The sequence below is a fragment of the Oncorhynchus kisutch genome, linkage group LG10 (genome assembly GCF_002021735.2).
Source record: "Oncorhynchus kisutch isolate 150728-3 linkage group LG10, Okis_V2, whole genome shotgun sequence".
Lineage (NCBI taxonomy): Eukaryota > Metazoa > Chordata > Actinopteri > Salmoniformes > Salmonidae > Oncorhynchus > Oncorhynchus kisutch.
Genome location: NC_034183.2, coordinates 25151097 through 25167046, shown reverse-complemented (window position 1 = coordinate 25167046; position 15950 = coordinate 25151097). Strand labels below are relative to the sequence as shown.

At 43.9% G+C, this 15950-nt stretch overlaps 2 protein-coding genes across 15 annotated transcripts in view; one reads left to right on the top strand and one right to left on the bottom strand.

Moving 5' to 3' along the window:
- The window catches only part of LOC109897957 (guanine nucleotide exchange factor DBS), a 72785-nt gene that overhangs the window by 29015 nt on the left and 27820 nt on the right, over nt 1-15950 (bottom strand). For all 14 annotated transcript variants that reach the window (XM_031833383.1, XM_031833386.1, XM_031833389.1 and 11 more), the window contains 4 exons: nt 15468-15659; nt 15170-15356; nt 14291-14397; nt 11898-11986 (listed from right to left, as the gene is read on the bottom strand). In XM_031833383.1, coding sequence (XP_031689243.1) covers nt 11898-11986; nt 14291-14397; nt 15170-15356; nt 15468-15659 — 575 coding nt within the window. The remainder of the gene's footprint in view (nt 1-11897; nt 11987-14290; nt 14398-15169; nt 15357-15467; nt 15660-15950) is intronic.
- On the top strand, nt 318-10504 carry LOC109897958 (lactosylceramide 1,3-N-acetyl-beta-D-glucosaminyltransferase A-like). Its single transcript, XM_020492650.2, has 2 exons — nt 318-696; nt 8685-10504. Exon 2 carries the CDS (start codon nt 8992-8994, stop codon nt 10129-10131), a length of 1140 nt encoding a protein of 379 aa, XP_020348239.1. The 5' UTR covers nt 318-696; nt 8685-8991; the 3' UTR covers nt 10132-10504.

Sequence of the window (15950 nt, the reverse complement as noted above, 5' to 3'; positions counted from 1 at the left end):
GCTAAGGTATTAGTGCATAAAATAGCTTAGATCTCCACACACCTCTGTGTGCCTAGAATTAAGTCGGAGAGCAAAGATAACCTCCTCCAACAGAAAAACAATGCCATAACTATATAAAACAAATAATGTATACATATGTACTAGAAGACAATGCCAGAGTTTGCCCCTGTGCAAACCCTCTCCTAATGTGACCCTCGGGAACACCAAATTACCTTTATTGTGCAGAATTTGCAGTAGCTGATGCAACTCAGATGACACAAATTCCAAGCTCTGTCATTCTGGCATATGATCCAACTTCACTCCTACTGGTTGGCTTCACCGATATGATAACGCAGAGAGAGGATCATAGACTGACTCAGCTGAGGCAGGCAATGAGAGGGGAGGTACAAGGGCTGAGCTTTCCCCCTCTAGCCCAGCGGTTTCCTCCCCCGCTCCCATTCTGCTCTCTCAGTCTTTCACAGTCACACAGCGTAGAGACTTACAGACAGAACAGCTCAGGCAGGAGAAAACCACTGGGAGGCGGGCAGGCGGCTGGGGGCTGATGCTGCCATTCCTTACACACAGAGGGGAAAGAGAGAGCGGGAAGGAGAGAGAGAGAGGGAGAGAAAGAGTGCTCATCTACAGGAAAAGAGGGGCAGGGGAGAGTAGTTTTCTGTACTTTTCCCAGCAACACGTGGATGGAACTCTCACAGGCTGGTAAGTGATCTGGGAGAGGAGAGGGAGGTGGTGGGGGGATTGTATGCGCTAGCTGAAAGACTGTTTATATTAACTTAAGCTGCTCAAAGCAAAAAGGTGTCGACTTTCAGTAGAGGGTTTGAGAAAGAAAAGTCAGACTGAAAAACTAAAAACAAATCTATGCTCATGTCGCACTCCTGAATTCACACTGCTTTTACAGTTAGCCTGTAGTGAGATAACAGCTAACGGTAGAATCATCGCGGGGATGAAGGGGAGAAAGGAGGGGAGAGGCCAACACCCTTTCATGGAATTGGAACCTAAACCCTCTTGGTAGGTTTTAAAACAATAGACACAAATTTAACAGAATTCAATATTTTCTTTTGACTCAACAATGATATGGAATTTATGTAATTAAAAAAAAATTCATAACATCTGCTCACACAAAAAAAACAACTCCATTTGGGTGTTCTTATCTGCCTATTCTATTGTGTTTTAATCTGACTATCTGAACTTACTTAGAACCCAACTTTACACAAAACTGTAGTTGTTTATACTTCTCTATAGATGTCTACTGCATTCTCAAACCATTGTTGTTGAGCTGATGATTAATAAACCACATTCATGTCTCCAAGAGTTTACATTCTTGGACTTATATTCTGGGAGGCTGGCTCAAAGATTTTTCCCACTTTCAAAGGAACTTCATGGGGACAGTTGGCTTTACAAGTCATTGATCAATGAAAAGGTTTGCATCGGTAGGGATGAATGTTTCACTAGTCTAGGGGTGGGCAATAAATTCAAGTTTTAGATGTTCAAGATTGGCCTGTATTTTTTTATATAATAAATCCCCACCCTCCCCCCAATTAAAAAATTAAAAACCTCCCCTGAATAAGCTCACAGGCCATATGCAACCTGCAGGCCATTTGTTGCCCACCCCTGGACTAGGCCTATCATTTAAAATATATTACACGTTGTAGCCTATAATAACGCTATGGTGAACTTCTGTTTTAAATAGTTTTGAGAGAGAGAAAATACAGTACATGACCAAAAGTATGTGGACACCTGCTCATCGAAAAGCTCATTCTAAAATCATGGGCATTAATATGGAGTTGGTCCCCACTTTGCTGCTATAACAGCCTCCACTCTTCTGGGAAGGCTTTCCACTCAATGTTTGAACATTGCTGCGGAACTTGCTACCATTCAGCCACAATTCATCCCAAAGGAGTTCGACGGGGCTGAGGTCAGAGCTCTGTATAGGCCAGTCAAGTTCTCTCGACAAACCATTTCTGTATGGACCTCGCTTTGTGCACAAGGGCATTGTCATGCTGAAACAGGAAAGGGCCTTCCCCAAACTGTTGCCACAAAGTTGGAAGCACAGAATCGTCTGGAATGTTATTGTATGCTGTAGCATTAATATTTCCCTTCACTAGAGCTAAGGGGCCTAGCCCGAACCATGAAAAACAGCCCCAGACCATTATTTCTCCTCCACCAAACTTTACATTTGACACTATGCTTTTGGGCAGGTAGTGTTGTCCTGGCATCCACCAAACCCAGATTTGTCAGTCGGACTGCCAGATGGAAAGCGTGATTCATCACTCCAGAAAGCACGTTTCCACTGCTCCAGAGTCCAATGGCGGCGAGCTTTACACCACTCGAGCCGACGATGAACATTGCGCATGTTGATCTTTGGAACTCGGTAGTGAGTGTTGCAAGTGAGGACAGACGATTTTTAAGTGCTACGCGCTTCAGCACTCGGCGGTCCCATTCTGTGAGCTTGTGTAGCCTATCACTTTGCGGCCGAGCCGGTGTTCCTCCAAGAAGTTTCCACTTCACAATAACAGGACTTATAGTTGAAGCTCTAGCATGGCAGAAATTTGACAAACTGACTTGTTGGAAAGGTAGCATCCTATGACGGTGCGACGTTGAAAGTCACTGAGCTCTTCAGTAAGATCAATCTCCTGCCAATGTTTGTCTATGGAGATTGCATGGCTGGGTGCTTGATTTTATATACCTGTCAGCAATGGGTGTGGCTGAAATAGCCAAATCTACTAATTTGAAGGGGTGTCCACATACTTTTGTATGTATAGTGTATATTCTTGTTGTTTTGGTCAGGAATATTCACAATTACTAAAATGTCAACCAAACAAATGCAACCTTTTGTGATTACAATAACCTAGAAAGTAAGCAACAATCTAATTTCTACCTCTTATTGACACTGATATGTGACACCCAGACATGGGAGGAAATTCTAATTGGGAGTTGAATGTTATTTGCATTGGGACTGTTGGATAGATGGCCATCATGGTATTGACACAAGGTTATCTGATGCATGCTGTCAGGGCTGCTCATTGTTGTGGGCCACTGCCTAAATCTGCTGCTGTAATGATTTTTTTTGGTCATGATGACTGTTTTGTACAGACCTCAGCAATTCCATGCACTCTGTTAGTTTAAAGCCCCTCCATTATTGAACTTTTGCTGGGTTGGCTTATGCATTCATTCACAAAAGATTCGGCAACTACTGCTATACGGTTGAGAGGGTTAAGAGACTTCACACTGTGAACAAGCATCTACAGAGGATGGACTCTGACAGATAAACACTGAGGATTGTCCATCATCCTTTCAGAGATAGAGCACAATGGGATGGAGGGCCTTCAGAAAGTATTCCTACCACTGGACTTATTCCACATGTTGTTGTGTTACAGCCTGAATTCAAAATGGTTAAAACATTTTTTTTTCTCTCACCCATCTACACACGATACACCATAATGACAAAGTGAAAACAAGTTATGAATGTATTAATTTAATACATAAATATCTAATTTACATAAGTATTCACTGTATAACTGAGTCAATACTTTGTAGAAGCATCATTGGCAGTGATGACAGCTGTGGATCTTTCTGGGTGAGTCTCTAAGAGCTTCCCACAACTGGATTGTGCAACATTTGCCCATTATTCTTTTCAAAATTCTTCAGGGTCTGTCAAATTGGTTGTTGGTCATTGCTAGACAACCATTTTCAGATTTTGCCATAGATTTTCAAGTATATTTAAGTAAAAACTGTAACTCGGCCACTCAGGAACATTCACTGTTTTCTTGGTAAGCAACTCCAGTGTAGATTTGTTTTAGGTTATTGTTGTGTTGAAAAGGTGAATTCATCTCCCAGTGTCTGGTGGAAAGCAGACAACCAGGTTTTACTCAAAGAAGTTGCCTGTGCTAACCTCCATTCTACTTCTAATTTTATCCTGAAAAACTCCCCAGTCCTCTACGATTACAAGCATACCCATAACATGATACAGCTACCACTATGCTTGAAAATATGGAGAGTGGTACTCAGTAATGTGATGTATTCGATGTGCCCCAAACATAACACTTTATATTCAGGACAAAAAGTGAATTGCTTTGCCACATTTTTTTGCAGTATTACTTTGGGGCCTTGTTGAAAACACGATGCATGTTTAGGATCATTTTCTTCTGTACAGGCTTCGTTCTTGTCACTCTGTCAATTAAGTTAGTATTGTGGAGTAACTACAAAGTTGTTGATCCATCCTTAGGAGAAAACTATCACAGCCATTAAACTATTAAAACTGTTTTAAAGTCACCATTGGCACCATCGTAAAATCCATGAAATTCCTTCCACTCTGGCAACGGAGTTGGGAATGACGCCTGTACCTTGTTTTGATACACCATCCAAAGTGTAATTAATAACTTCACCATGCTCAAAGGGATATTCAATGTCTGCTTCTTTTTTTTCTACCAATAGGTGCCCTTCTTTGCGAGGCATTGGAAAACCTCCCTGGTCTTTGTGGTTGAATCCGTGTTTGAAATTGACTGCTCGAAGGAGGGACCTTATAGATAATTGTATGTGTGGGGTACAGATATGAGGTAGTCATTCAAAAATCATGTTAAACACTATTATTGGACACAGAGTGACTCCTTGCAACTTATTATGTGACTTATTTAGGCTTGCCAGCACAAAGGGGTTGAATACTTATTGACTCAAGACATATCAGCGTTTCATTTTAAAATCATTAGTAAAAACATAAAAATACAACATTTCACTTTGACATTATGGGTTATTGTATGTAGGTCAGTGACATTAAAATAAAATTAAAAAACAGGCTGTAACAACAATATGTGGAAAATGTCAAGAGGTGTGGATACTTTGTGAAGGCACTATAAGCACAGGAAAATAACAGATACAGTGCATTCAGAAAGTATTCAAACCCCTTGACTTTGTCCACATTTTGTTACGTGACAGCCTTACTCTAAAATGTCTTAAATAGTTTATTTCCTCATCAATCTCAAATCAACTCAAATTCAAATCAAATCTTACTGGTCAGATACACATGGTTAGCAGATGTTATTACGAGTGTAGCGAAATGCTTATTCTTCTAGATCCGACAGTGCAGCAGTATCTAACAGGTAATATCTAACAATTTCCACAACAAAACCTAATATCTAACAATTTCCACAACAAAACCTAATACACACAATCTGGTAAAGGATGGTATGAGAGAATATACGTATAAAATATATGTATGAGCAGTGACAGATCGGCTAAGACGCAGTATAGAGTATATACACATGAGATGAGTAATGCAAGATATAAACATTTTGAAATAGCATTATTAAAGTGACTAGTGTTCCATTTATTAAAGTGGCCAATGATATCAAGTCTGTAGGTAGGCAGCCGGCTCTCTGTGCTAGTGGTGGCTGTTTAACAATCTGATGGCCTTGAGATAGAAGTTGTTTTTCAATCTCTCTGTCCCAGCTTTGATGCACCTGTACTGACCTCGCCTTCTGGATGATAGCAGGGTGAACAGGCAGTGGCTCGGGTGGTTATTGTCCTCGATGATCTTTTTTGCCTTCCTGTAACATCGGGTGTTGTAGGTGTCCTGGAGGGCAGGTAATTTGCCCCCGGTAATGCATTATGCAGACCGCACCACCCTCTGCAGAGCCTTGCGGTTGTTGGCGGTGCAGTTGCAGTACCAGGTGGCGATACAGCACAAAAGGATGCTCTCAATTATACACCTGTAAAAGTTAGTGAGGGTTTTCGGTGACAAGCCACATTTCTTTAACCTCCTGAAGTTGAAGAGGCGCTGTTGCAACTTCTTCACCAGACTGTCTGTGTGTGTGGACCATTTCAGTTTGTCGGTGATATGTACACCACGGAATTTAAACTTTCCACCTTCTCCACTGCTGTCCCGTCGATGTGGATAGGGGGGTGCTTCCTCTGCTGTTTCCTTAAGTCCACAATCATCTTTTGATGATGACATTCAGTGAGAGGTTATTTCCCTGACACCACACTTCACTGCCCTCACCTCCTTTCTGTAGGCTGTCTCGTCGTTGTTGGTAATCAAGCCTACCACTGTTGTGTCTTCTATAAACTTGATGATTGAGTTGGAGGCGTGCATTGCCACGCAGTCGTGGGTGAACAGTGAGTACAGGAGGGGGCTGGGAACGCACCCTTGTGTGGCCTTAGTGTTGAAGAACAGTAGAGTGGAGATGATGTTTCCTACCTTCACCACCTGTGGGCGGCCCGTCAGGAAGTCCAAGACCCAGTTGCACAGGGCGGGGTCGAGACCCAGGGTCTCAAGCTTAATGATGAGTTTGGAGGGCACTATGGTGTTGAATGCTGAGCTGTAGTCAATGAACAGCATTCTTACATAGGTATTCCTCTTGTCCAGATGGGACAGGGCAGTATGCGGTGTGATGGCGATTGCATCGTCTGTGGACCTATTGGGGCGGTAAGCGAATTGAAGTGGGTCTAGGGTGACAGGTAAGGTAGAGGTGAAATTATCCTTGACAAGTCTCTCAAAGCACCACCATGGCCATCTTGAAGCATGTGGGGACAACAAACTGGGATAGGGATTGACTGAATATTTCCGTAAACACACCAGCCAGCTGGTCTGCACATGCTCTGAGGACGCGGCTAGGGATGCCGTCTGGGCCGGCAGCCTTGCGAGGGTTAACACGTTTAAATGTTTTACTCACGACGGCCATGGAGAAGGACAGTCCACAGTCTTTGATAGTGGGCCGCGTCGGTGCACTGTATTGTCCTCAATCTGCAAACAATACCCCATAATAACGACAAAGCAAAAACAGGTTTATAGAACTTTTTTCAAATGAATAGAATAAAACAGAAATATCATATTAACTTAAGTATTCAGACCCTTTACTCAGTACTTTGTTGAAACACCTTTGTCAGCGATTACAGCCTTGAGTCTTGTTGGGTATGATGCTACAAGCTTGGCACACCTGTACTTGGAGAGTTTCTCCAATTCTTCTTTGCAGATCCTCTCAAGCTCTGTCAGGTTGCTGCTCAGCTATTTTCGGGTCTCTCCAGAGATGTTCGATCGGGTTCAAGTCCAGGCTATAGCTGGGCCACTCAAGGACATTCAGAGATTTGGCCCGAAGCCACTCTTGCGTTGTCTTGGTTGTGTGCTTAGGGTCGTTGTCCTGTTGGAAGGTGAACCTTCACTCCAGTCTGAGGTCCTGAGCGCTCTGGAGCAGGTTTTCATCAAGGATCTCTCTGTACTTTTCTCCGTTCATATTTCTCTCGATCCTGACTAGTATCCCAGTCCCTGCCGACGAAAAACATCCCCACAGCCTGATGCTGTCCCCACCATGCTTTACTGTGGAGATGGTGCCAGGTTTCCTCCAGACGTGACGCTTGGCATTCTTGGTTTTATCAGACTAGAAAATCTTGTTTCTCATGGTCTGTGAGTCCTTTAGGTGCCTTTTGGCAAACTCCAAGTGGGCTGTCATGTGCCTTTTATTGAGAATTGGTTTCCGTCTGGCCACTCTAACATAAAGGCCTGATTGGTGGAGTGCTGCAGAGATGGTTGTCCTTCTTGAAGATTCTCCCATCTCCACAGAGGAACTCTGGAGCTCTGTCAGCTCTGTCAGCTCTGTCAGACCATTGGGTTCTTGGTCACCTCCCTGACCAAGACCCATCTCCCCCCATTGCTCAGTTTGGCCCGGGCGGCCTGCTCTAGGAAGAGTCTTGGTGGTTCCAAGGATGATGGAGGCCACTGTGTTCTTGGGGACCTTCAATGCTGCAGACATTTTTTGGTACTCTTCCCCAGATCTGTGCCTACAGACAATTCCTTCGACCTCATGGCTTGTTTTTTTGCTCTGACAAGCACTGTCAACTGTGGGACATTATATAGACAGGTATGTGCCTAGCCAAATCATGTCCAATCAATTGAACTTACCACAGCTGAATTCCAATCAAGTTGTAGAAACATCTCAAGGATGATGAAAGGAAACAGGATGCACCTGAGCTCAATTTTGAGTCTCATAGCAAACGGTCTGAATACATACGTAAATAAAGGTATTTCTGTTATAATTTAAATTAATACATTTCTCAGCAATAGGCCTACATCCCATTGTGCAAAAAACTTGTTGAATCAAGATTGTTTTGTTATTTCAACAAAAAAATGTAATGTGATGATGTTGAATCAACGTAGAAAACAAACAAAAACAATTTTTGTAGGGAGCTCTGAGCATACGCGTTTTGACAGCTTTGCTTCTTCAGTTTGGAATCGTTGGAATATGAGAAAAGTTACAATTTCGCCTTCAGCCTTACTGTCGTTCTTTCACCCCGGTGAGTAGGTTGATTGAAAAGCCACGTTACCAGTCTGTATTTATAGGCCTACAATCAATATTGCATTTGGACTGTCCCCGTATTGTGGACTAAATGCGATTGCTCGACCCACGGCTGTTGTTGCTGTTTGGGTAGCCTACCTTGGGGACGTGAGGATGGATGCCTCGTTCCAGGTTGGACAGAATAAGCATGCTTAATTGACGCTGCCCTGCGTTTTTTGCACTTTAGCCCTGTTGTAATAACCTCAAAAGTACTTACCGGGTTTAGCCGGCGTGATGGATCAAGCACATCTAGCGGTTTCATTCACATCCTCAGAATGACTCAATAACATAATATTGACTCACAATTTCAAATGCATTTCCTATTAGTGCGATATGTTCATATTTTTGTCTTTCTCTTTTCAGATCCTATGATGTGGAATGCTTTGTGACTGTGTGGACACATAACAAAACGGTGATGACTAGAGACATGATTGTCTCAACAATACAGTCCCAGTAGAGAGCAGAGTGGAGAGGTGTCAGAAGATGAAATTTAACTGAAGACCAACATTTCTCTGAGGAGCCCATGTCTCCCGTTGGGCAAATATGATGGAACTCAGACACTCGCAAATCATTTGGAATAATTGTGAAAGTAGCAGCCTGTCAAACGCAACAACCTATTGGACTTGACAAAAAGATAGAAAAGGGGGGGCAAGGGTAGGAAGGTTGAAGAATGTTTTTGAATTTCAGAAGGATCAGAAAATGTCAATGTGTGCAGCTGGTGACGACGTGCTTTGTCCTGTCCGTGTTGATGGTGTGCTGGGAGCAGCTGGACCACCACGTGGTGAGCCATATGAAGTCCTACTCCTACCGCTACCTGGTCAACAGCTACGACTTCATCAACAAGAGCTTTGGCATCAGCCAGAGGGAGGCTAAGAGCCAGAGCAACTTCCCATACCTCATCAACCACCATGACAAATGTGACAGCAACGAAGTGCTGTTGCTGCTGTTCGTCAAATCTTCTCCAGAGAACCTGGAGAGGAGGCAGGCCATCCGGGCCACCTGGGGGAATGAGGCCTACACCCAGAGGGAGTTGGGGGCCACCGTGAGGGTGGTGTTTGCCCTGGGGGTCCATCCCAACCCCCAGCAGAGGGGCCATGTACAGAGGAGGCTGCTGGGGGAGGACCAGGTCTATGGGGACCTGGTCCAGCAGGACTTTGTGGACACCTTTCACAACCTCACCATCAAACTGCTACTGCAGTTCCGCTGGAGCCACAACTACTGCAGCCAAGCTCGTTTCCTCATGTCAGCCGACGATGACATCTTTGTCCACATGCCCAACCTGGTGCACTATCTGCAGGGCCTAATCCGTCAGGGGGCCCAGGACCTCTGGGTGGGCCACGTTCACAGGGGAGCCCCACCCAACCGCCGGAAGGACAGCAAGTACCACGTGCCTTATGAGATGTACCAGTGGCTCTCTTACCCAGACTACACAGCGGGGGCAGGGTACGTTGTCTCAGGGGACGTGGCTTCCAAAATCTACCAGGCCACTCTGTCCCTCAATGCCTCGCTGTACATTGATGATGTGTTCATGGGCATCTGTGCCAACGCCATGGGGGTGTCTCCCCAGGAACATGTTTACTTTTCAGGGGAAGGGAAGGCCCCCTATCACCCCTGTATCTACGATAAGATGATCACCTCTCACGGACACGTGGCAGATGTCCGGTACCTCTGGAAGGCAGCGACGGACCCCCAGATCCATGACATTTCCTCTGGCCTGTTGGGAAAGATGTACTGCACAGCAGTGAAAGTAATGCTCCTCTGTAAACCTTACTATTTAAATACCTACCCATGCAAAGCAGCATTTTCATAGTGTATTGTAAGGCTGCACAGTATGTCACTGCAGTCTTTATTTTTTTTATTATATTTCAGTGTCAACAGCTGGTATCATTTTCTAAATAAAGACCAAAGCCTTGTTCTTGAGCATATATTCACCACTCTTGCCTTGGCTTGATGGATACTGCAGTTGTACTTTGTGGTTTAGCTAATTGTGTGATGGTAAACAGACTGTTCGTGTTCTTGGCTGCATTCAGGAACATTTTGGCTGGCTGCGTGAAGTCATAAGGGAAGAATCATTTGAATAAATTACCTCAGTCTCAAGAGGAAATTCTGTCCAGCATTGCTAGCTGACATTAGGGTTTTTATTCAGTTTTCTATTGCTCATTGAATTAAACTGGTTGAAAGTGTACCGTCTGTATCCTACTAATTTTACCATCCCTCTTATCTCTATAGAGCCTTTCTTACCCCATTCCCTGATTTCACTTCTCCTTAAATGTCAGGCTGCAAACAATGAGCAAACACAATTTGCTTTAAACCACATCCTGCTCACTAAATCATTCCATATGAACTCTGCTCCCCCATCTCTCCCTTTCTTACAGTCTGGGCCCCCCAATAAGGTAACATACAGCATTTAGTGACTCTGCAGAAAGGAATTCACTGTGAAACTAACTACTCTCTGAAATAAGCTAACTAACCCCACCTTCAAACATAAAGCTCTTCACAATGTTTGCTAAGGGTCTTTAACATTCTCTACAATTATAAATCTGGCATGTGTAATTAAGAAATCGGAATGATTGGCTGTGAAAATGTGGATTTAGTATGGATCTCTAGCGGCCCTAGCCTACAGCAGGCGTTTCCCAAACTCTGTCCTTCATTTACTTCTTTTTTAAATCTGGTTTTTATCTGTTGCTACTTTATGCTCCAAAAGAGACATTGTCAGGGACATCACAGCCTATATGTGTGTTTTATGAAAATCGCATGTACAAAAAAAAAACGTATGCATAAATACCCAGAACTGTTACAGGACATTTGAACATATCAGGTGACATACCATATGTACATAGGCTTCTGTACGTCTCATTTCAATGTCATGCAAATACACATGGCCTACATTGACTGCTTCTAATGCCTGTGCTTGGCAGTGGAGGGGAGTGCAAATATCATTCACTTCCTGTACCTATTTTATTTCTGTCTTTCAGCCACATCCCTTTGAGATTGAGCCACTTTCTCACTTGCTCAGAACCTCAAAAGAGGTTTCCAAATATAAAAATGTCTGTTGAGTCAGAGACTGTACCCATGCAACAGGGAGTACACTCCTACGAACCGTAACAGTTACAATAAAGACAAGATACATAATGTGATCAACTTATCGAGTATTAATAAACTTAGTGTGCTCCATATCAGGAGGCACTGTGCAGGTTGAAATTAGAGCAGGAGACATTCCACACAGCAGTCACACAGTGTGTGGTCACCTGGGTGCTAAAAGCCAGCCGGCAGCCTTTGCCTCGATAAAAGTGTATCTTCATCATCGCTACAAGCCCTTTCTTCAGACCACAGTACTGTAAATGCTATGCTCTCCTAACCTCGTCTTTCAATTTTCACTCTCTCTCGCCCTGTGACCTATTTCAAAGTTTCTTCAACTAACACTAACTAATGGTGGAGGAAAAAGCAGTCCCTTGTAAAATGTCGCCAACCTCATCACTAGCCACAGTGTGTGTATGCAGTGGTTTTGAAAAAGAGCAGAGCAAAAGAAACAGGAAAGATACTGTATATGGGCAGAGAACAGAAAGAGACATTTACCTCCGTCTGTTTGAAAGACTCTCCTCTGTCTCGTTCGTCACCAGGACGTGGCTGGAGCCTCCCTGGCTTGCCTCATGCATTACCTCAATCTGAGGACACAAACACACATCGTTGCCGTCATGGACAGGTGAAAGGGTGACACATACTGTACATACCTTGGAGGCCCCTATTTCCTTTCAAACGTCACCCTCGTGGTCATAGTGCTAACATTTAGATACGATGAGTGGTTTATCATGCATGACTAGAACTTTATGCAAACTGGAAACCATATATCCGGAGGCTGCTGCATTTATTGTAGCTGGGGATTTTAACAAAGCTAATCTGAGAACAAGGCAACCTAAATTCTATCAGCATATCGATTGCAATACACGAGCGAGTAACACTCGACCACTGCTACTCAAACTTCCGTGTAGTTATTCCGTAAGGCAATAAAAAAGCAAAATGTCAGTATGGAGACAAAGTGAAGTTGCAATTCAACGGCTCAAACACGAGACGTATGTGGCAGGGTCTACAGACAATCACGGATGACAAAAATAAAACATTGACATCTTGCTCCCAGACAAATTAAACAAACTTCTTTGAGGACAATACAGTGCCACCGACACGGCCCGCTGTGGGCTCTCTGTGGGCTCTCCTTCTCCATGGCCGACATGATTAAAACATTTATACGTGTTAACCCTCGCAAGGCTGCCGGCCCAGACGGCATGCCTAGCCACTACAGCTCAGCATTCAACATCATAGTACCCTCCAAACTCATCATTAAGCTTGAGACCCTGGGTCTCGACCCCGCCCTGTGCAACTGGGTCCTGAACTTCCTGACAGGCCGTCCCCAGGTTGTGAAGATAGGAAACAACATCTCAACTCCACTGATCTTCAACACTGGGGCCCCACAATGGTGCATTCTCAGCCCTCTCCTGTACTCTGGGTTCACCCATGACTGCGTGGCCACGCACGCCTCCAACACAATCATCAACTTTATAGAAGACACAACAGTGGTAGGCTTGATTACCAACAACGACGAGACAGCCTACAAGAAGGAGGTGTGGGCAGTGGTGTGTGGTGTCAGGGAAATAACCTCTCACTGAATGTCATCATCAAGAGATGATTGTGGACTTCAGGAAACAGCAGAAACCCCCCTATCCACCCCACTATCCACATCGACGGGACAGCAGTGGAGAAGGTGGAAAGTTTAAATTCCTCTGTGTACAGATCACCGACAAACTGAAATGGTCCACGCACACAAACAGTGTGGTGAAGAAGGCGCAACAGCACCTCTTCAACCTCAGGAGGCTAAAGAAATGTGGCTTGTCACCGAAAACCCTCCCTAACTTTTACAGGTGCACAATTGAGAGCATTCTGTCGGGCTGTGTCACCGCCTGGTACGGCAACTGCACCGCCAACAACCGCAAGGCTCTGCAGAGGGTGGTGCGGTCTGCATAACGCATTACCGGGGGCAAACTACCTGCCCTCCAGGACACCTACAACACCCAATGTCACAGGAAGACAAAAAAGATCATCGAGGAGAATAACCACTCGAGCCACAGCCTGTTCACCCTGCTATCATCCAGAAGGCGAGGTCAGTACAGGTGCATCAAAGCTGGGACAGAGAGATTGAAAAACAACTTCTATCTCAAGGCCATCAGATTGTTAAACAGCCACCACTAGCACAGAGAGCCGGCTGCCTACCTACAGACTTGATATCATTGGCCACTTTAATAAATGGAACACTAGTCACTTTAATAATGCTACTTCAAAAATGTTTATATATCTCGCATTACTCATCTCATGTGTATATACTCTATACTGTGTCCTTCACTATCTATTCTTTACTATCTACTGCGTCTTAGCCGATCTGTCACTGCTCATACATATATTTTATACGTATATTCTCTCATACCATCCTTTACCAGATTGTGTGTATTAGGTTTTGTTGTGGAAATTGTTAGACATTAGGTTTTGTTGTGGAAATTGTTAGATATTACCTGTTAGATACTGCTGCACTGTCGGATCTAGAAGAATAGGCATTTCGCTACACTCGTAATAACATCTGCTAACCATGTGTATGTGACCAATTAAATGAGATTTGATTTAGAATGGCACATTATTCCTATTTATCAGACAGACGTGATGTGGTCAGGGCAAAAGGTGCGCAATTGATTTGAAACTAGAGTTTCTCATCCCCGCAGGGTTCCCTTGGGAAAGGCAGGAAACAGAAGATGTCTGATACAGGACACTCCCATGACTTCTTCTCCCAGACTCCCATTGACCAAGAGTTATGTTCTGATGAATTATACAAGAAGAATTAGCAGGACACTGTCATACAAATGGACCAGTGACTAACCTAAAAAACAAGAGATGGTTATTGTTGTCAATGAGGTTGAACCATCTCTTACCTTGAGGCTCCCTTTGACTTTGCGGCTTACATTTTTCCTTTTTGCAAGCTCAGCTTCCGTGGGCTGCTTTGTGGCACTAGAGTTCTCTGAGATCCTTCGACTGAGGGCTAGAAATGGTTATAGAACAGGGATGGGAAAAGGAAGAAACTTTTTTATTTTTATTAAGTGGAATGTTTGAAGGCATAGAGACATCTAGGGATCCTGTTTGAAACATCAGGAGTTTTGCCATTCTCTCTGTGCGGAACAACAGCAGGAGGCAATGGCCCAAAGCTATGTCCTCCTCCTGTAGTAGGCCGAGTACCTCAAGAAGTAAGGTTTTAAATACATACTTTGAATTAAACTAGAAAATGACTGTGCTTCCTGGAAAGTAAATTACAGACTATATTTCAGTTTCAATAGCAATGAATAGGCTCTACAATGATCTTTCATTACGGGCAGGTAAAGTTTGAGGTTAGGTCATGTGGGGGGAGACCATAACAATGGAAAGAGGTTTCAACTTTTTATCTGTGCCATTATGGAATCTGTGACAGCATGGGCAGCGCCATTGAGGCTATCTCCATTTTAAAGTAGTCTGTTTTCTTCTAATTTTGTGTTTGAAAAAAACTGTAAAGCTAATATTGGTGATTAATCGCCACAAATCTTGTCATTAATTCACTGTGGCCACTATATGGCAGTGATATAGCTTAAATTAATTTACAAACCATAGCACTCAATTTGAAGAAGACAATGCTCTGATCATTGGCTGATTGCTGTCAATCCATAGGAATCCCCACCCAGTTGACTACTTTAAAATGGTGGATGCTCTCAATGGCAATGCCAATGCTAAAAGGGGTTATTTCTAAGTTGAGTCCTTTCACTATCTCTATGGGGGAGACTTACCAGGGGCAGGGCAGGTGGTCTTGGGTGTTTTGTGGGGCGCAGGCCGTTTGGGAGAGGACTCAGGCCGGGGGGCCACAGGCTGGACGGGCCGGGTCTGTTTGGCTGACAGCTTCTTCAGACTAACCTGTCTCTTCTCAAACATCTCCTGTACATCGTCCAGCCTCTTTAGAGCCTTTTGTACATTAGCCTGATGGAAAGCACAGATCAGGGATCAACAAATAGGACCATTGTTCTTCTGTAGGCTGACAACTCCAGGAATTAGGATTCCATGAGTGAATTAAGGGAGCACTGCACACACCTTGACTTCAACGTTGAGGACTAGCTCATACTGGTTGTGGATGTTCTTGAGGTCACTCAGTTGGTTCTCCTTGGCCGTCTCCAGGAACTTCTCAATGTCCTGCAGGGCTGCCTCAGCCCCTTCCTGGGACTGGCACTTGTCCACAGCCTGAGAGGCTAGCAGGTACACCCCCGAATCACACCACTGGTTCACCTACAACCACCCGAGAACACATGGATGAATGAACAACTACAGTAGCTACTGTCTAGGCTCCATATCAGTAGTATATCTAGGCTCATTTGCATGGCACTAATGTATATTTTTAACTACTAATGTTTAGGAACCAAAAAAGAAGGTACTGATTGTATGGGACAATATACTGAACAAGCGTTTTTGAGACAGATAATATGAAAAATACAATTTTATTGAGTAAATGTATTTATTGCTTTGCTGAAAAAGTGGAAGTACCGCTAACCTTGATGGAAGAGGAAAACTTTGTGAAAG

What these genes read in the sequence shown, in the direction of transcription:
- LOC109897958 (XM_020492650.2), top strand. Translation starts at nt 8,992, where the DNA reads ATGTTTTTGAATTTCAGAAGGATCAGAAAATGTCAATGTGTGCAGCTG.